The sequence below is a fragment of the Heptranchias perlo genome, chromosome 15 (genome assembly GCF_035084215.1).
Source record: "Heptranchias perlo isolate sHepPer1 chromosome 15, sHepPer1.hap1, whole genome shotgun sequence".
NCBI lineage: Eukaryota > Metazoa > Chordata > Chondrichthyes > Hexanchiformes > Hexanchidae > Heptranchias > Heptranchias perlo.
The window spans coordinates 8,317,901-8,338,251 of record NC_090339.1 but is presented as its reverse complement, the minus strand read 5'-3'; the positions used below and the strand labels follow the sequence as shown (position 1 = coordinate 8,338,251).

Here is a 20,351-nt window from a genome sequence, read left to right as displayed (position 1 = left end):
TCCCTTCGTAACTTTCCTATACTCTGTTGGTTTTTTATGTACATGACAGTCGTGGAATATTACCCACCCAGTTGTGCTCAGCTGAAGGATAGATCACCTTGCCCAGCACAATGGTTTCTTATATTCCTACCCTCCTCATTAGCGATATCACCAGTTCTTTCTGAACACCTGAATATGTCTATTATTATGTCCTCACTATTTGGTGGGAGGAGGTAGAGAGTGAAGTTTCAAACCACAAGAATCTTATATTGCTGTTTCTGGCTTGTATGTATTGACTTCAGGAGGCTATTATAGTGCAGTGATGTTGATATAAACTAATCGATCTCCCCCAGCACTGCTCAGGAGTAGACCAGGATCAAGAGTGTGCAGCCTAAATGTGACAGCAATTTGCCCATTGTGTAATAACAGCAAATTTAATTTAAAAATACATCAAGTGACTTAAAGATGTGTAGTACTATAAAAGTATTACATTTCTTACTGATACTGAGAGATAACAGGCCTGGTAGATATACTGGCCTAGGTTTCCCAACTGTAATGCCAATGTGTAAAGCATTCATTGTAACACCAATTGTAATCCATTAAAATCAGAAAACCTAAGCCAATATTTGTAATACTGCTTATCTACCACTTCACACAATTTGCTTAAGATTCAAGTAACTTCTTTTTTCCCTCCCCAAAGCCTCTTGCTGTCAGTTATTGTATATTTTTTTAAATTTTGCACTCCTTTCCATGGTAGATTTGCAGTATTTGCTTTAGCTGCAAGTGCCTCATTTGTTTATTCTTCCTTCCTCTCCAAAACCTTCCTTTTTTTTGGTTATTGACATGATTAGAAAATTATTTTTTTCCCTTTCCCCTTGTATCCCATGGTAGTCTTACTGAAGCTGTCATTGGTGTAGCATTGCCCACCATAGTGCCTTCAGTGACGCATTGGTGTAGCATTGCCCACCATAGAGTCTCCAGTGACGTATTGGTGTAGCATTGCCCACCATAGAGTCTCCAGGGATGTATTGGTGTCGCATTGCCCACCATAGAGTCTCCAGGGATGTATTGGTGTCGCATTGCCCACCATAGAGTCTCCAGGGATGTATTGGTGTCGCATTGCCCACCATAGAGTCTCCAGGGATGTATTGGTGTCGCATTGCCCACCATAGAGTCTCCAGGGATGTATTGGTGTAGCATTGCCCGCCATAGAGTCTCTAGTGACGTATTGGTGTAGCATTGCCCACCATAGAGTCTCCAGTGACACACACTTTGAACAGTTGGATATTAGCCATGCTACGGGCCTGATCAACTGACTGAATTTGGCTGCGGTGTTTGAGCTTAGTAGCTAAATGCTTCAAACATCAGCCTCCAGCCCAGTTACATGAAACAAACCTCATGCCAAACAACATTGTTTACTCAGTAATTTTATTTAATGGGCTTAAGTTGTATAAACATTGAAAAAATAATTTTTGTGCATTGTTATTCTGCTTGTGCTCCACTCATTTATAAATTTTCTAGCTGGTTATTATGTGACAAGAATCATTACATTGTAATTTGGGTATTGTAGTTCCACACAAGCAAGCATGCTTCTCTCGCTCTCTCAAATTTTCAACTGAAGCTATAATTCCCCAGCCCAGTTGAAGGATCCTTTTTACGGTGGTTTTGATGTAACCTGGGTTATCATGGTGTACTCTGGGTTTTGTAGTTCAGCAGGAGCAGGTTCAAGACAACTCCTATGATGCCTATTTTTCTCACACAATTTGTTCATAGTAACAGGAAATCCCCAGTAGCAAGTTTGGGTGACATTTCTAACTTGTGGACTGAAGTAGAATTTAAGCCTTAGGCTGTTGACAGAGGGCAGGCCTGGGTGGGGTAAAATCTTTTGCAGGTATTTATAGTTTTATATAAGTTTACACAGAACTGTGTTTTGAATGTGTCTGTAACGCTATAAATGTAACTTTTAACTGTTTACACAACGTTGAGTGAAGAAGGAAATCGGTACCAAGAACAATGTTGGTCTTGCAGGTTGGTCTTTTGAATGCTGCTTTTTGTTTGGTAGTTTCCATATCTTCTTGCTACTTGTTCATTGGTGGGTTCTCCAGCTGCTCAGCAATATTTCAGGTTTTTGATATTGTTCAGTTAAGAGTGACTTGTTTTTAGGACTGATGTTTGAGCCAGTCGTGACATACACTTTCCACTTTGAAGTGTGATAGATACATGCTAGATACCCAAGCCCCTCGTACTCTGTGACTCCAGGGCTGTGGCAATCACTGCAGAATTTCCCTTGTGCCTTTATTTTCCCTTCCTAATGAAAACATTCCCCTGTTGTAATTGTATTGGAACCAATGCCTGGTGTTCTGATTTCAAATGGTATCAGATGGCACCAATTTTCTAATGTCCATAAATATGCAGCTCTTTAACCCCCATGAATTTCACACCTTGCATACTTCACCTACAACTAAGATATGCAGTGAGTGGAATGCATATAAAAGATTGATGTCAGATGACACCATTCTGTTTGAGAACACCAGGTATTGGTATATCACGTATCAGTTACTTAGAACTTAGAAAGAAAGTAGGTCAGAACTTGCATTTATATAGCACCTTTCGCGACCTCTGGACGTCCCAAAGCACTTTATAGCCAATGTACTTTTGAAGTGTTGTAAGAATGTTGTAGGAAACGTGGCAGACAATTTGCAATGAGATAATGACCAGATAATCTCTTTTTTTGGGATGTTGGTTGAGGAATAAATGTTGGCCAGGACACCAAGGAGAATCCCCTACTTAACAACTAACTGTCTCACCTGGATAGGTGAAGAGTCAGGTGCTAAATGCAATTATTACAGTCAACAGCTGAGGGGAGACTCAGGCCGAACTGTATTTAAACAAGTTAAAATGCATGTTTTTTTTTCCAAATACAGGTCTCCAATTTAGCCCTGTTTTATACAGTATTTAAAAATATTTAAAAATACTGTATTGAGCTTGCGTTGTCCCCTAACCCTCGAAAGACTTGCTACAGAATCTATGGACTCATGCCGCAGAATCTCATTGCTGTTATCACAGAATTCTCAGGGCCCTCATTAAACCTCACAGTTTCTCATTTGGTATTTTTATTTATATACCAGTATTTTGTGGCTCTTTATGTAACATTTTTAATAAGCTTTCCACAAACTTTCCCAGGATAAAAATAAATACTATGCTGAATATAGTGTGTATAGTGACCTTGCAGTCACGGGGCATTAGGTTCTAGTTCCACGGCACAGCATCTAATGTAGTAGGAAAACCAAGGATTGTGCATGGATATATTGCAATGTAGATAAAGAGGAAAAAAGAAAGTTTGCATTTATATAATGCCTTTCAGGTCCTCAGGACATCCCAAAGTACTTAACAGCCAATGAATTACAATAAAGTGTAGTCACCTTTGTTATGCAGGTAAATTTGGCTGCCAATTTGTTTCCATAACAGGACAAATACTGAAATCTTCAGAGACTGCTGTACCTTTTTGCATGCAAAATGTGAAATACAGACTGTTTATGCACTTTTATCAATTGAATTAATTCCTTAGGTATCAGCCTTGACTCAGTGGCAGAACTGTTGGCTCTGGGTCAGAAGGTCGTGGGTTCAAGCCACACTCCAGAAACTTGAGCACAAAATCTAGGCTGACACTGGGAGTGCTGCACTGTCAGAGGTGTCGTCTTTTGGTTGAGACGTTAAACCAAGGTCCCATCTGCCTGCTCAGGTAGACGTAAAAGATCCCATAGCACGATTGGAAAAAGAGCTGGGGAGTTCTCAGTTAGAAAGAAAGAACTTGAATTTATACAGCACCTTTCACGACTTCAGGACGTCCCAAAGTGCTTTACAGCCAATTAAATACTTTGAAGTGTAGTTACTGTTGTAATATAGAAAATGCAGCAGCCACTTTGTACACAGCAATGAGATTGTGACCAGATAATCTGTGATGTTGGGTGAGGGATAGATATTGGCCAGGACATTCCCCAGCTCCTCTTCGAATAGTGCCATGGGATCTTTTACGTCCTGTAAAAACGTAGACAGCTCTGTAGCCAGGAGCTACAAGAGTGGCCATGTTCTCCTATGTTCTGAGCTGGGTACTCTGTTGGTAGCAGAAACGTCATGTTTAATAAATTATGTTACAGATGCTGGTGTAGGTTTAGGAGGGTCAGTGAAGTCTTGTAATTTTTCTTGTATACAAGAAGTTTTAAGTTCATTAAGTAAAATCCACTGCACTGACTTTCTGCTACTGTTGAATTTCTACCTTTATAAATCTGATTTGATGGTTTATAGCTCAGTTGCATGGCCTGATATAATGATGTTTCTTCTGTTATCTGAAAGCCAATAGAGCTTGAGAGGACTCTGGTTGATTCCATTGAGCTAATGGCAGTAACAATGGCAGTTATATCACTAGATATTGTGGGCAAGTCACATAGGGAGTGAGAGTTGACCTCGAGCGAAGTTTCTTGATGCTGAGAACCAGAGAAATGTCCAGTGAACCTCAAAAATGTAACATATAGCTTTAAGGCTATACTAGTGTATATATTAGATGAGTGGCTTCTCAGAGCTACAGCCAGAGATGGTGCAAACATCAATCATCTACAAGTGAAAAGTGTGGGAAACTTGCTGATCCAAAAGATGCTTGCATCATTGCACCAAATGAGAAGGTGAGGCCTGTAAGTATGTTGCTTTCACAAAGGAAAGTCATCACTGTTTCAGTGTACATTTGATTGTGACGGCTGGTTTTGATTACGACAGATGTTAGTGGTAGGTTTTACTAATTATTTATAATGTAAGCTTTCTCAAGCAGAATAAATATACCAATATTCAATATAAAAATAGCCACCTCCTGCATATGAAAGTGGTATATTTTACTTTCTGGAATTTTGCCTGAATTAAGCCTTTCCCATGTATCATATGAATGAAAGCTTAACGACTGAACTGAAGACTTTGCAGGAACCACCCACAAAGTATTTTGGCTGCCTGCCTCTTTCCAAATTGTAACTGGTTCCCATCTCTTCAAACTTGATTTTAAATGTAAACACTGAGCTGTAGATCAACCCAAATACATCTATAATGCATGAGCAAATCTCTGATGTAATGTGCAATATAGCACTTTACTGCTAATGTGGATCTGTTTTTGACAAATCTATGAGTTTTTTGAGGGTGTCACCAGCAGGGTAGATAAGGAGGAACCAGTGGATGTAGTATATTTGGATTTTCAAAAGGCATTCGATAAGGTGCCACACGAGATTGTTACACAAGATTAGGGCACATGGCATTGGGGTAATATATTAGCATGGATTGAGGATTGCTTAACGGACAGAAAACAGAGTAGGAATAAACGGGTCATTTTCGAGTTGGCAGGTTGTAACTCGTGGAGTGCCGCAAGGATCATTGCTTGGGCCTCAGCTGTTTACAATATATATCAATGACTTAGTCGACCGAGTGTAATGTATCCAAGTTTTCTTTCGATACAAAGCTAGGTGGGAAAGTAAGCTGTGAGGAGGACGCAAAGAGTCTGCAAAGGAATATAGACAGGTTAAGTGAGTGGGCAAGAGGGTAGCAGAGTGTAATGTGGGGAAATGGGAAATGTGAAATTATCCACTTTGGTAGGAAGAATAGAAAAGCAGAATTCTTTTTAAAAGGTGAGAGACTAAGAAATATTGGTATTCAGAGGAATTTGGGAGTCCTTGTACATGAATCACAGAATGTAAACACGCAGGTACAGCAAGCAGTTAGGAAGGCAAATGGTATGTTAGCCTTTATTGCAAGGGAGTTGGCGTGTAAGGGTAAGGAGGTCTTGCTGCAATCATAATAGGGCTCTGGTGAGATCACACTTGGAGTACTGTGTATAGTTTTGGTCTCCTTACCTAAGGAAGGATATACTTGCCTTACAGTGGGTGCAATGAAGGGTCACTAGATTAATTCCTGAGATGAGAGGGTTATCCTATGAGGAAAGGTTGAGTAGAATGGGCCTATATTCTCTGGAGTTTAGAAGAATGAGAGTTGATCTCATTGAAATGTATAAAATTCTTAGAGGGCTTGACAGGATAGATGGGCTTTTTCCCCTGGCTGAAGAGTCCAGAACTAAGGGTCATAGTCTCAAGATAAGGGGTCGGCCATTTAGGACCGAGAAGAGGAAAAATTTCTTCACTCAGAGGATTGTGAATCTTTGGAATTGTCTATCCCAGAGGGCTGTGGATGCTCAGTCATTGAATACATTCAAGATCGATAGATTTTTGGACATTAAGGGAATCAAGGGATATGAGGATAGGGCAGGAAAGTGGACTTGAGGTGGAAGATTAGCCATGATCTTATTGAAGGACAGAGCAGGCTTGAGGGGCCGTATGGCCTACTCCTGCTCCTATTCCTTATGTTCTTGTTCTTATGTTCTACATAACAACAGCCTGTGACGGACATAGAGGGGAGTGTGTGGTTTGACTACCCTTCAAAAGCAATTCATTGCATCTGAAGCACCCTAGGACGTCCTGAGGACTTGAAAGGCACTATGAAAATACAAGTTCTTTTTTCTTCCATTATTAGTCCCTATAACAGCAAGAAAACGTTCAGGATAAACCAGCAAACTTGCCACAAAACAGCTGGCATTCAATCAAAATATATTGATAAAGTTTACCATTTATAAACTGAAACCAGAGAGTATTCAGCCACACATTAAAGAGATTAATGGTCCTATTTAATTTAGATCATCCTTTGAAGCAGAGGAAGATACATGCTATGGGGAGACAGCAGGCAGTGAGATTTGTCTTGTATTGGTCTAGTGAAGAGCCGGCACACACAATAGGCTGAATGGCCTCATTCTGCTCTGCAAACTTCCACAGTTATATAGAGGATGAAAATTCCAATGAGCACCAATGAAATGGGATTTTTACATTTTTAGGTTAATACACTACTATCCATTTGAGAATACTAATCCAGCAATTTTGCCATAAAGTACAAAAAAACTCCTAAGGGGGTTGAAATCATGTATGGTATGTTTATACGCCAACTTTAGCATCAGTACGAAACGATTTCTACTTCGCTAAAGTTGCCGTATACTCTCAAGGTTGGGAGTCAAATCTGATTCTGGAGAGAAGCAGTGTGCCGCTTTATGGAGGAGCCCATCCTTAGTTGCCCTTGAGAAGGTAGTGGTGGGCCTTCTACTTGAACTGCTGCAGTCCTTTGTGGGGAAGGTGCTCCCACAATGGTATTAGGTAGGGAAGTTATGGTCATTTGAGGGCTGGCACCAGAAAAATGACCATGAAAGCTGCCAGATTGCAAATATCCAACTGGTTCACTAATGCCCTTCCGGAAGGGAACCTGTCAACCCTACCTGATTTGGCCTACACGTGATTCCTGTCCCACACTTTTGGTTGACTCTAAACGTCCCCAGGAAACTAGGGATGAGCAATAAATAACGCCTAGACTGTATCACTTACATCCCAACTCCAGCAATACCACTGCTAACGTTTGTGGGTCCTCACGTGTAGTCTAAGTCAACCTGGGTATAGACTCTCTGGACAGGTAAGGTCGGGTGTGTCGCTATGAGGAGAGAATGCACACTCTATATGGACCAAACAGAAACTCCAGCCTGTGTGGATTTCTCAGGAGATTGGTTTGGGGATTTTTAAACATGGGAATGGATTTCTATGCAGGTCAGACATCCAGCTGACCAAAATACAAATTCTTCTAAATGTGACAGAGAAATGTGGCGGATGTGAAAAGTGCACTAAACGTACTAGTGCAGCGTAGACTTACTGGGATATTACCAGGGACGAGGGATTATAGTTACGAAGAGAGACTTTTTCACCAGAGCTGAGGACACTAAGGGATGATCTGATGGAGTTCTTTAAGACTATGAAATGTTATGATAAGGTAAATATCGATAGATTGTTTCCACTGGTTGGTGAGATGATAATGAGAGGGAAAAAATTTAAGACAGTCACAAAAAGACATAAAGGGGAAGCTGGGGAAAAAATTCTATCCACAGAGGATGGTTAGAATTCTGTGCCACAAACCATTGTTGAAGCAGAGCCTACACATTCTTTTAAAAGGGAGTTTGATAGTTGCTTAATAAAGAATGTTAACGGGTGTAAGTGGAGTGAGCAGCAGAATAAAATTTAGACAAGGTGGCTCATGGAGAAAAATCACCAGCTCAAAGCTGATGGGTTAAATGGCCTGTTTCTGAGTTGTAATATTCTATCAAAAATATGTTACAGACAAAAGTTACAGTAACATCTTTCGGATGAGAAATTAAACTGAGGCCCCGTCTGCCTTCTCAGGTGGACATAAAGGTTCCCATGGCACTAATTGAAGAAGAGATTTTTTTTTTATTCGTTCATGGAATGTGGGCGTCACTGGCAAGGCCAGCATTTATTGCCCATCCCGAATTGCCCTTTAGAAGGTGGTGGTGAGCCGCTGCCTTGAACCGCTGCAGTCCATGTGGTGAAGGTTCTCCCATAGTGCTGTTAGGAAGGGAGTTCCAGGATTTTGACCCAGCGACAATGAAGGAACGGCGATATATTTCCAAGTCGGGATGGTGTGTGACTTGGAGGGGAACGTGCAGGTGGTGTTGTTCCCATGTGCTTGCTACCCTTGTCCTTCTAGGTGGTAGAGGTCGTGGGTTTGGGAGGTGCTGTCGAAGAAGCCTTGGCGAGTTGCTGCAGTCCATCCTGTGGATGGTACACACTGCAGCCACAATGCGCCGGTGGTGAAGGGAGTGAATGTTTAGGGTGGTGGATGGGGTGCCAATCAAGCGGGCTGCTTTGTCCTGGATGGTGTCAAGCTTCTTGAGTGTTGTTGGAGCTGCACTCATCCAGGCAAGTGGAGAGTATTCCATCACACTCCTGACATGTGCCTTGTAGATGGTGGAAAGGCTTTGGGGAGTCAGGAGATGAGTCACTTGCCGCAGAATACCCAGCCTCTGACCTGCTCTTGTAGCCACAGTATTTATGTGGCTGGTCCAGTTAAGTTTCTGGTCAATGGTGACCCCCAGGATGTTGATGGTGGGGGATTCGACGATGGTAATCCGTTGAATGTCAAGGGGAGGTGGTTAGATTCTCTATTGTTGGAGATGGTCATTGCCTGGCACTTGTCTAATGCGAATGTTACTTGCCACTTATCAGCCCAATCCTGGATGTTGTCCAGGTCTTGCTGCATGCAGGCTCGGATTGCTTCATTATCTGAGGGGTTGTGAATGGAACTGAACACTGTGCAATCATCAGCGAACATCCCCATTTCTGACCTTATGATGGAGGGAAGGTCATTGATGAAGCAGCTGAAGATGGTTGGGCCTAGGACACTGCCCTGAGGAACTCCTGCAGCAATGTTCTGGGGCTGAGATGATTGGCCTCCAACAACCACTACCATCTTCCTTTGTGTTACGTATGACTCCAGCCACTGGAGAGTTTTCCCCCTGATTCCCATTGACTTCAATTTTACTAGGGCTCCTTGGTGCCACACTTGGTCAAATGCTGCCTTGATGTCAAGGGCAGTTACTCTCACCTCACCTCTGGAATTCAGCTCTTTTGTCCATGTTTGGACCAAGGCTATAATGAGGTCTGTAGCCGAGTGGTCCTGGCAGAACCCAAACTGAGCATCGGTGAGCAGGTTATTGGTGAGTAAGTGCCGCTTGATAGCACTGTCGACGACACCTTCCATCACTTTGCTGATGATTGAGAGTAGACAGATGGGGCGGTAATTGGCCGGATTGAATTTGTCCTGCTTTTTGTGGACAGGACATACCTGGGCAATTTTCCACATTGTTGGGTAGATGCCAGTGTTGTAGCTGTACTGGAACAGTTTGGCTAGAGGCGCAGCTAGTTCTGGAGCACAAGTCTTCAGCACTACAGCCGGGATGTTGTCGGGGCCCATAGCCTTTGCTGTATCCAGTGCACTCATCCGTTTCTTGATATCACATGGAGTGAATCGAATTGGCTGAGGACTGGCTTCTGTGATGGTGGGGATATCGGGAGGAGGCTAAAATGGATCATCTACTCGGCACTTCTGGCTGAAGATGGTTGCAAATGCTTCAGCCTTGTCTTTTGCACTCACGTGCTGGACTCTGCCATCATTGAGGATGCGGATATTTGGATATTTACAGAACCTCCTCCTCCTGTTAGTTGTTTAATTGTCCACCACCATTCACGACTGGATATGGCAGGACTGCAGAGCTTTGATCTGATCTGTTGGTTGTGGAATCGCTTAGCTCTGTCTATAGCATGTTGCTTCCGCTGTTTAGCATGCATGTAGTCCTGTGTTGTAGCTTCACCAGGTTGGCACCTCATTTTTCGGTACGCCTGGTACTGCTCCTGACATGCTCTTCTACACTCCTCATTGAACCAGGGTTGATCCCCTGGCTTGTTGATAATGGTAGAGTGAGGAATATACCGGGCCATGAGATTACAGATTGTGCTGGCAGTTCTCCCCGGTGTCCTGGCCAATATTTATTCCTCAACCAACATCAGTAAAACAGATTATTTGGTAATTTATCTCATTGCTGTTTGTGGGACCTTGCTGTGCTGTGCTGTGCATTCGATTCTGTGTTTCCCTACGTTACAAGTGACTACACCACAAAAGTACTTCATTCATTGTAAAGCGCTGTGGCATGACCTGAGGTCGTGAAAGGCACTTTTTAAGTGCAAGTTCTTTCTTTTCTTTCAGTATAATTATCACAATACTGTTATGGTTAGCTAACTATCTGAATGCAGAGTACATGTGCTGGGTGGGGAGGGGCATATCGGGAAACAATGGAGCACCATCTACATTCTTCCGACATAGTGACCAACTGATTGTAATAATCAGATGTAACCTGCCCAAATTCTTCACTGGAAACCAAAGGCTATAATATCTTTACTTGGGATGGTGAAATGGACCGCGGCACACTTAAACATAAAGGGCTAGAAATTCGGCTGCGTAGCGCCCATTTTTCAGGTGTCACGCAGCCTCCTAAGGTCCTAAAATGGCGTCCGGAAAGCGCGCACACGCTTCTACGCTTCTAGCCTGATGTGTACCGGACGCCATTTTGGTGAAAGTGTTTGCTCACGTGTCGATAATGAACAGCGGCATCGTGCAAAGTACGGAGAAAATGCGGTTAGATCAGTGTGCAACACTGATTTAAAGGGGTAGACACCATTTTGGCACCCAACACTCCAGCCAATGTACTTTCTTAACCACAAATAGCTGAACATGTCTTAGACGGCCTGGAGGACCCCCCACCAGCACAATTTAAAGGGATCATGCAGGTTTTGCAGGTTAGTGGCTGGATTATTGCTTCTGGCTGCTGGTACAATTGTACATTTTTGTTGAAGCTTCCTATACTTGGATAGAGTTGCTATAGTATATAGAGAGTGGTTTGACAGGTCCTGCATTACTGTTGGTGTCATTTACAACAGTGTGCTGAACAAGATTCCTCGCAACCATGGGTGGCCTGCTAGGTCTCCCGCTGGGCATAGAACACGACTGGGAGCATGCAGAGAGGCCATGCAGAGTGGGTCAAGCTGTGAGGAGAGGGAGGAGGAGGAGGTGCAGGGCACTGAACAGGAGGCCATATCCCATGAGAGCCTTCAGGGAATAATACTCTTACCTCAACATGAGCGAAGGTCGGTGCATCCGACGGCTGCGGTTCACCAAAGAGGTTGTGATGGAGATATGTCAACTGCAGCCTCAGGGCAGGGCAAGGATAGCATTGCCTGTGGCTGTCAAGGTAAGAGTGGCGCAGAATTTTTATGGCTCTGGGTTCTTTCAGGCTTCCGCTGGCGATCTGTGCAACATCTCACAGTTTGTAGTGCACTGCTGCATAAGGGAGGTCACGGAGACACTGTACGATCTGCGCAACAGGTACATCACGTTCCCTCTTGACAGAGAGAGAAGCAGAACGAGTGAGCACAAGGGTTTGCTCACATTGCAGACTTCCTCATGGTGCAGTGTGCCATTGACTACATGCATGTATCCATGCGTGCTCCATATCTCAACTCGGCCATCTTTATGAACAGAGAGGGGTTCCACTCCCTCAACGTGCAGCGACCACATGCAGTGCATCGTGCAGGTCAATGCCCGCTACTCTGACTGCAGTCATGATGCGACAATCCAATGTCCCAACTATCTTTGCACCAGCTCAGCAAGTTGAAGGCTGGCTACTGGGTGACAAGGGCCATCTCCTCATGAGGTGGCTCGTGACTCCAGTCAGGCACGCGTGCACAGGTGCAGAGTAGGTATACAACAAGAACCATGTGGCCACACAGAACGCCATCGAGCACACCGTAGGCTTCCTGAAGCAGCGCTCCCGCTGCCTGGACTGTTCTGGTGGAGCCCTGCAGTACTCCGCTGAGCAGGTGTCAAGACTCATCGTGGTATGCTGTATGCTGCACAACCTCAACCTTATGAGGGAACAGCCTTGCCACTGCCTATCCGGCAAGACCCTGAGCCAGAGGCGGAAGAAGAGGAGGACGAGGAGAAAGAGGCTGAGGTGGAGGGGGCGGAGGAAGAGGCTGGGGAGGAGGAAGAGGCTGAGGATGAGAGGAGGCGATGGAGAAGGAAGTGGAGCAAGGCGCAAGGAAGCAACAAAGTGCACAGGCCCTGTCTGCCAGGGCTCTGAGTGCTCACCTTATTCATGAGCAATATCACTAACCTCAATAATACTTCCCAAGTCAACAACAGGCCTACGGTACCCACCTCTCCTCTCCCACATGACCATCACATCACATTACCTTCCAGATGATTACACATTGTTTCCTCCCGCAGCTCAGCGCATAAATAAAAGCCACCACCCACTGCGACTTCAAATCCAACTTTATAATGTAATACATTAACTCAAGTATCAAATATTAGACTGTTCACCCTTGTGCTTCCTCTCAGTGCCTGTTACCGTGAGCCTTTGCATTTCCTAGTGCTCCTACGAGGTGCATTCCCAATGGCTGAAGCATGGGTGGTGGGAGGCTGCTGACCTTCAATGGAGGAACGTGCAGATGGCCTTGGAGGACAAACTTGAGCAGCTCTGGGCCTGCAGGGCCCGGCTTCAGACTGCACCATCTCAGCATGGGCTGCAGCAGTCTGGCCTGGCTGGCTGACAGGCAACAAAGGGGCACTGGCAGAGTGGCAGGGGTGGGAGCAGGAATGCTGTCATCCTGAGAGAGGGCAGCAGGTCCGACTGCCATGGTGCCACTGCCACTCTCCCGGGGCGGCGCCTCAGCAATCCTGGTAATGAGCTGGAGAACGGATTGCTGGAGTGCTGTGATGCACTGGAAGCCCCGTTCCACAATCGTCCCCAGAGCCACGATAGCACAGTCTGAACTTCCATTGCAGCAGTCTGAGCTCCAAATGCAGCAGTCTGAGCTTCCACAGCAGCAGTCTGAGCTTCCACAGCAGCAGTCTGAGCTTCCACAGCAGCAGTCTGAGCTCCAAATGCAGCAGTCTGAGCAGCAACCATAGCTTGTAGACCTTTGATGACATCAGCTTGTACTGCAATGGAAGCCGCGACATTGGCCATCAGACGCTGCATCATGGTGGGTTCCACAGGTGTGCTGATGGAGGTGACCACCCGTTCCATGTGGGTAAGGATGGCTCCAAGCTCTGTGCTAAGTTCAAGCTGGACTCCTCCATGCCCCTGACATTTTGTGCAGGCTTTCTGGCCGGCTTTCCACTGCCCCAAGCATTTGTTGGTGTACACCCATCAGCCGTCTTCTGTAGCCTGGCCCATCGAAGTCCTCATCTGACTCCTCAACAGCAGAAACATTGAGCGACCTCGCCCTCCGGCGAGCTGGCACCAGTGGTATCTGTTCACCCCGGCTCCTGCGCACTTGTGCCCAGTGTCTCACCATGTGCAGATCCCTCCTCCATCCTAGCCTCTAAAGGATGCGCGGTGCCAGTACCTGAGCTGGTGGATGCGAGCGACAGATCAAGTGATGGTGTGGCTCCTCCTCCTCCACCTTGGATGGTGCTGGCTCCAGTTCTTGGGCACCTGCAATAACAAAGGGAGACGGGTTGAGTTGTGGAGTGGGGATAGGAGTGAGTAAGATGTGCGTGCTAACACCACCTGCAGCACGTGCGTCAGAAAAGATTGTGGGATGAGGGAGATGTGGGAAACGAGAAGGAGCATTAGGTATGCAGAGACCCCCTTCGTCAGGACCTCCAGCGTTGCCAGTGGCCACGGCTGCAGCGACGGCCCATCCAATGATGCATAACACAGTCTTCTCCAGGACGGTGAGGACGTTTCCTCCCTTGGGTCTTTCAGTCTGCCAGCTGTTATGTGCTATCTTCTCCTGCAAGACAGAGGGAAGTGTGTCAGTGAGTGTCCTGCAATGTGTTTGGTTGATGTGCCTGTCATGGTAGAATAGCTGCCAGTATGTGTGACCTGTGAGTGGTGGTTCTGTGGATTGCAAGCGTGTGAGGGTGAGATGCAGCATGCGAAGTGCAGCGTTGCATACGGATGGGCAGCATTTGTTGGTGGGTGAGTGACTGCGGGTGTGATGCGTGGAGCAGTGCTGCAGTTGGTAGGATGTGCCACTCGACACTTGCATTCACTCACCTTAACTACTCGTGTCAAATCATTGAACTTTTTGTGGCACTGTATCCACACGCGTGGTGCTATTCTCCTAATCTTCACCTCCACGGCCACTTCCTCCCATTGCCTCCGCAGCTGGTGTCCGGAAGGTCTCCTGCCACCCTGCAAGTACAGGATGGCTCGTGAACTCCCTCCACTAAGGTCCCCAGTGCGCTGTCGGGGCACGTTCCCTTGCCGCTTCAGCCATTCTGCTTCCATTGACAGTGCACCTCCCCTTTAAGAGATGCAGGCTGCCTTTACCTAGTGTTGGCCACGCCCCATATCGGGCCTCCTGCAGGTGCGTTCAGCCACTCAACAGCGCGTGTAGTGCTGGCTGCTTGTGGGAATCATGGAAATGAGGATGCAGCACGAATCTCGCATGCTGCCTGCATCGGTAACACCTGGCGCGGGTTAACCGCACACCACGACTCCCATGCCTGGTATTGGGCCTTATCTAATTTAACCCCCAAACAGTTGCTATGAGTTACATTCCATGAGAACTTTTGAAATAGAAGAGATTGACCGTGTCAATGTGAGAGGATTTCTTTAAAACGTGTTTACACACTGTATAACCAATAGTTCTTTTTGGAAGTTCTAATCTCTTCTTTCATCAGAGGGGAAAGGTCTTGAGGAACATAATGACTAAGTTATTTTTGTTGTCAAAACAAATGCTGCCAAAGTTTCTGTCCCACGTTTTGAAAAATTCCATTTGGATGCAAATAACACCATGTGATTTCTGTTGAGAGAATATAAAGGAGGACACAAGGGCACCGTATCGGTATCTGCAACCAAATCCAGATTGACATCCAGAAGATAAACTCCGACTCTCATCCAAGGTCCCAGTTACTGGTAAGCTAAAGTAAAAAGTTTAGATACTTAAAGTTGTTTTGATTTTGGAAGCAAGCTTGTTTAGTCGTTTAGCATAAAGTTGTCAAATTTGGGACAAATAGAAAAAGGAAAATGAGCATTCAGAGTTTCACATTTCAAAACAGCAGTTAATCTAAGATCACCACTAGTGCTGTCAGTGAATAACTTTACCTGAATATTGGATTTACAAACAAAAATGAGGCACAATATTTTAAGAGGGAAGCTGAAGATGGTCTGTCTTAATTTAAACAACATATATCAAGGTAATAAAAACAGAAAATGCTGCAAACACTCAGCAGGTTGGCAACATCTGGGGAGAGAGAAACACAGTGAGGGTATGCTGCATGAAGGTGAGTTGGGGTCTTTAGAGCAATTGGATATTGAGCTGAGCTCATGTTTCATGAAGACTGAAATTCTCTTTGTATTACATGGGATTCCATGATTTTAACTGGTGCTTTGGGAATCTCATTCCATGAGTCCGTCCATTTAGAAATAAAGACATTGGATTTTGATAATAATATTCTGTTTCCATTACTTGGGATTCCATGATCTTCTGGGATTTATATTTGATGTTTACAGGATTGACTTATTTGATCTGTCCTTTTCTTTACCTGTGAAAACTGCAGATCAATGACCCCAATGATGACCCTTGCAATTTGGAATTCCTTTTTAAATGTGCGTTTAGATCAAAGTGGTACAAGTTTACTGGAGTCCCAATTTAAACAGAATAAACAACATTATGCAATAGATAAGACCAAAGGTGAGGAATATAAAAAGTGTTGTGAGGAGATGAAAAAGGAAATTAGAAGATCTAAAAGAGTATGTGAAAAAAAGGCCAGCACATAATACAAAAGGAAATAGTAAAGGCTTTTACCTGGATATAAAAAGTAAAATAATATTTGATGAAAGAATAGGACCACAAAGGGATGATGGAGGAAGCCTAACAGTGGCAGATGAAGTTAAGGCAGAGATATTAAAGAAATATTTTGCATTGGTCCTTACAGAGTAATGGTGGGAGTGAGAACATAGATGTGCTAGAGGAACACACAGAACAACTGATAGCACTAACTGTAGCAAAGGAATTGGTTTTGAAAATATTAGCAGAACTTGAAGTGGATAAGTTACTGGGCCCTGATGGCTGCCCCCTCGGCTGCTGAAAGGAGTCAGAGGGGAGATAGAGGCTCAGGCCATAACTTTCAATCCTCCTTAAAGATACAAACTGTGCTGTGGGACTGGAGAGTGACCTATGTAACACCTCTGTTAAAGAAAGGAGTGAAAGATAAACCGGGTTACTACAGACCAGTTAGTCTTAACGTTAGTTGTGAGCAAACTCTTAGAATCCCTAATTCAAGATAAATTTTGTGAGCATTTAGAAATGCATGGGATAACCAACTACGGTCAGCGTGGATTTGTTAAAGGCAAGTTGTGGTATTCAAATTTAATAGAGTGGATGTTCTCATGACATTAAAAGTTACCTGTCCAGGGAGCAGAGCTGAACGCAGTGTGGTATGCAGCCAGAAATGTAACGCTGATGTTCCCGCTCCACATCACACTCCACTGAGAGCAGCAGATGTAGTAAACAGCTCCCTCCATCTCCAAACAAAGCCCCGAGGGTTCATTAGTGATAAACTAGCTATGTTAAAAATGGCATCTTGCTGAACATAATTAAATAGGCAGGAAGCCCCATGATTATATTTTCATGAAACAGAAACCTGATCTGTTATCCATGATCAAAGAATGTTGCCCCTGCTTGTTAGCAACTCGGGAATAAAATCCCTGTCCCCTCTAATTTCAGTGAGAAAGTGGATATGAACATAAAGTGGAACAACTTTTTATACATGTGCCTACCTTCTTGTTAAAATTTCACTCCTAATTAGATCAAATGCCTTTTATAAAATGGTTATTAGAGTCACTCAATATTTTATGCATCGTTTAATTGCCTAGTTCATTGCAAATCCAGACATAGTCTCGAAGTGTTTTTGTAAAGTACAAACACGAGTACACAGCTGAGATTTTTAAATCTTTACTCTTTGTATTAAGAGTGTGGATTTCTATTATGTTTTTCAGGTTGAACAACCAATGGAAAACATTACCAGTGGAAACCTTTCCTCACCAGAGATGGACCCATTGCTTTCCAGTCCCTCTTCTGTCTATAATACAGAAATTACTGATGAGACATCTTATTCACGGTTTACTATGGCTCCCCTACATAACGTGTCTGACCAACCATGTCACATCATTGTGCCATCCCAGTATATTTCCAATTTCATCCCAGCTGCCTACAGTATCATCTTTATCTTGGGCTTCATTGGCAACAGTGTGATAATCGCCGTCCTTTGCCATCGGGTTCATTTCAAAACTGTTATTAACATCTACATCACCAACTTATCAATTGCTGACTTGATCTTCTTATCCACTCTTCCAATTTGGGCAGTCTATTATGCTACTGGGTACAATTGGCTTTTTGGGTCACTGATGTGCAAAATATGTAGCTCTTTTGTGTCTCTGAATTTGTATGCCAGTGTATTTTTCATTATGTGCATGAGTATTGATCGTTATTTAGTAATTCTCCACGCTTATGGATCCCAGACTAAGAGAAGCTTATGCCAAGCTCGCTGTGTCACAATCCTTGGGTGGACTTTGGCTTTGGTTGCAACCTTTCCGACTATTTACTTTCGAGGTGCCCGTTACATCGAGACGATAGGAAGCACAGAGTGTGTAATGCTTTACCCTCCCAGTAAAGCGAATCATTGGTCTGCGGCAATGTGTTTGGTGAAAAATACTTTGGGCTTCTTCATTCCCTTCACTGCAATAGGCATGTGCTGTGGTTCTGTAGCCTATCATCTGATGAGGATGGAAGTATTAGGAAAAAACAAATGCAAACGAGACAAGGTACTGTGGATGGTGATTGCAGTCGTGTTGGCTTTCTTTGTCTGCTGGTTGCCCTACCATGTCATAACTTTTATGGATGCATTGTCAAAGATGAAGCTCATCACTGATTGCCAAACCATCACTATGATCAAAACTGCAATGCCAATCACTGTTTGCCTCGGGTTTGCAAATAGCTGCATCAACCCTTTTTTTTATTACTTTCTGGGAGATAATTTTCAAGAACAGCTAACTGACATGGCTCGGAGAGGGTCCTCCAGCCTTTACAACCGAAGGAGCTCATCGACCAGGATCAGCATCTCTTCTCGCAAGGACAGTGACACAGGGGATATTGGGCTTAAGAATTCATGAGATGTTGGACGGATTCAATGAAACGAAGATAGCCCCCCAACTAAATTTCTGTTGATAGCCACAGTGTTTTGTTCTTTATTTTCCATAGATGTAAATGTCCCAAGAAAGTGCACAGCTAACATTAAAATCTATGATCCCTAAATGTATTGGAAGTACAGCATTATGATGATTATGTAGTTGACTCTAAAGGTTGCTTAATATCATGAGCTTTTCTATGGAATAGTAGCAGTGCTTTAGATGATAACTGGGGATTACCAGACAACATCCAGACACCAAGAGGTAGAGTTTCCTCTTTGGGCACAATTGGGAAATTGTACCCAAAATGTGCTTGAAATTCCACTGGTTCGGTTACAGTTCAAGTTTCCGCTAAAATTAATTTGCATAACCACAAATGTAAAATCTTCCATGAACCAGCTCAATTGGGCAGCATAATAGAATGCAATCATTTCTTTCTTTTCTTTCCGTTAAAAAGTATTCATTGATGTATTTAAGAGTGGTGACCTGGTGCAGTTTTATTAATACAACTGAAAATGGGTTTATCAGTAAAAATCAGCATTTTTAATAAGTGTCCAGTCCTCCACCTGTGAGTAACCTGATTTAAAATCACTGAAAATGATTTAAACAAACTATACTGAACCATTTAATAGTTTCATTGGTGTACACTAGTTAGTTTCTTAGTAAATTAAATATTTTTTGATATGATAAAACTTTTGAAACGAGCCTACTAGTGCCTGTGTGCCGAAGAAAATGAGCCCAATTTGAAGAACCTTCTTGAATTGGAATCGGTGGAAACTCACAATTTCGACCTGGGACCGTGGCCAGTTTTGTGGGCGGGGCCTGATTTGGTGAATTGAATTTTAAACCAGCGTAAAAGATCGCGGAAAACACAAACGGAAGTGGTTTTGGGAGGAACTCATGTATGTTTGTATCCAGGTGAGCTAATGATGGGGTCTTTTCAGACTGGGACCGGTGTGTAGCGAAGATTAAATTTCACTGTTCTTCTGCTTGGTATTCACCATCTAATGCAGCATTTTATTTTTGGTTAATGTTGCAGCATTAAATAAGGTCAATGATCCTGTGTTAATATTTATCTGCTTGGCGGCTGCTCTACACCACGAGATATCACATCCTTGGCCTATGACTAAATGAAGTGTGATCTTTTGACTGGTAGATAGGATGCAAATTATATGAAATCATGTAAGCAGAAGGTTGTTATTATAGAAGTGGATCTATTTGGGGCCTAGTTACAAATGGAGTTCCTTAAGGTTCTATACTGGGACCAGTGTTGTTCACCATTTTCATTAATGATCTAGAGGAGATCTTAGATCAAACCGTTCACAAATTTGTGAATGATACAAAAATGGAGGCTAGTAATTCATTGGCTGCAGGCCAATTTAGATAAGTTAGGTGAATGGGCCTGTATGTGGCAAATGTCATTTAATGTGGACACATGCAGTGTCATACACATAGGGTTAGGAAACTCCAAGAATGTCTATACCTGCAGGGGTACCAGAACCAGAGCAGGAAAGAGACCTGGCCTAGTGGTCAATCACTTGTTGAAGCTGTTCCAGCAAAGGGAAGCAAATCAGGTTTTTGGTTGTCTTGGTGTAAAATAAGTTGAATGCAAATAGAAGAGTACTATATTTAGGCTATACATCTCGTATGTCCACTCTTGGAGTATTGTGAAGAGTTTTAATCCCAACTTATGATGAAG

At 43.8% G+C, this 20,351-nt stretch overlaps 1 protein-coding gene across 1 annotated transcript; it reads left to right on the top strand.

Annotated features, from left to right (window-relative positions):
* Window positions 1-15,212: 15,212 nt before the first annotated feature.
* Window positions 15,213-19,322, top strand: agtr2 (angiotensin II receptor, type 2). The gene is made up of 2 exons (XM_067996626.1): window positions 15,213-15,379; window positions 17,465-19,322. The coding sequence occupies exon 2, from the start codon at window positions 17,477-17,479 to the stop codon at window positions 18,635-18,637; it is 1,161 nt and encodes a 386-aa protein (XP_067852727.1). The 5' UTR covers window positions 15,213-15,379; window positions 17,465-17,476; the 3' UTR covers window positions 18,638-19,322.
* Window positions 19,323-20,351: the final 1,029 nt, after the last annotated feature.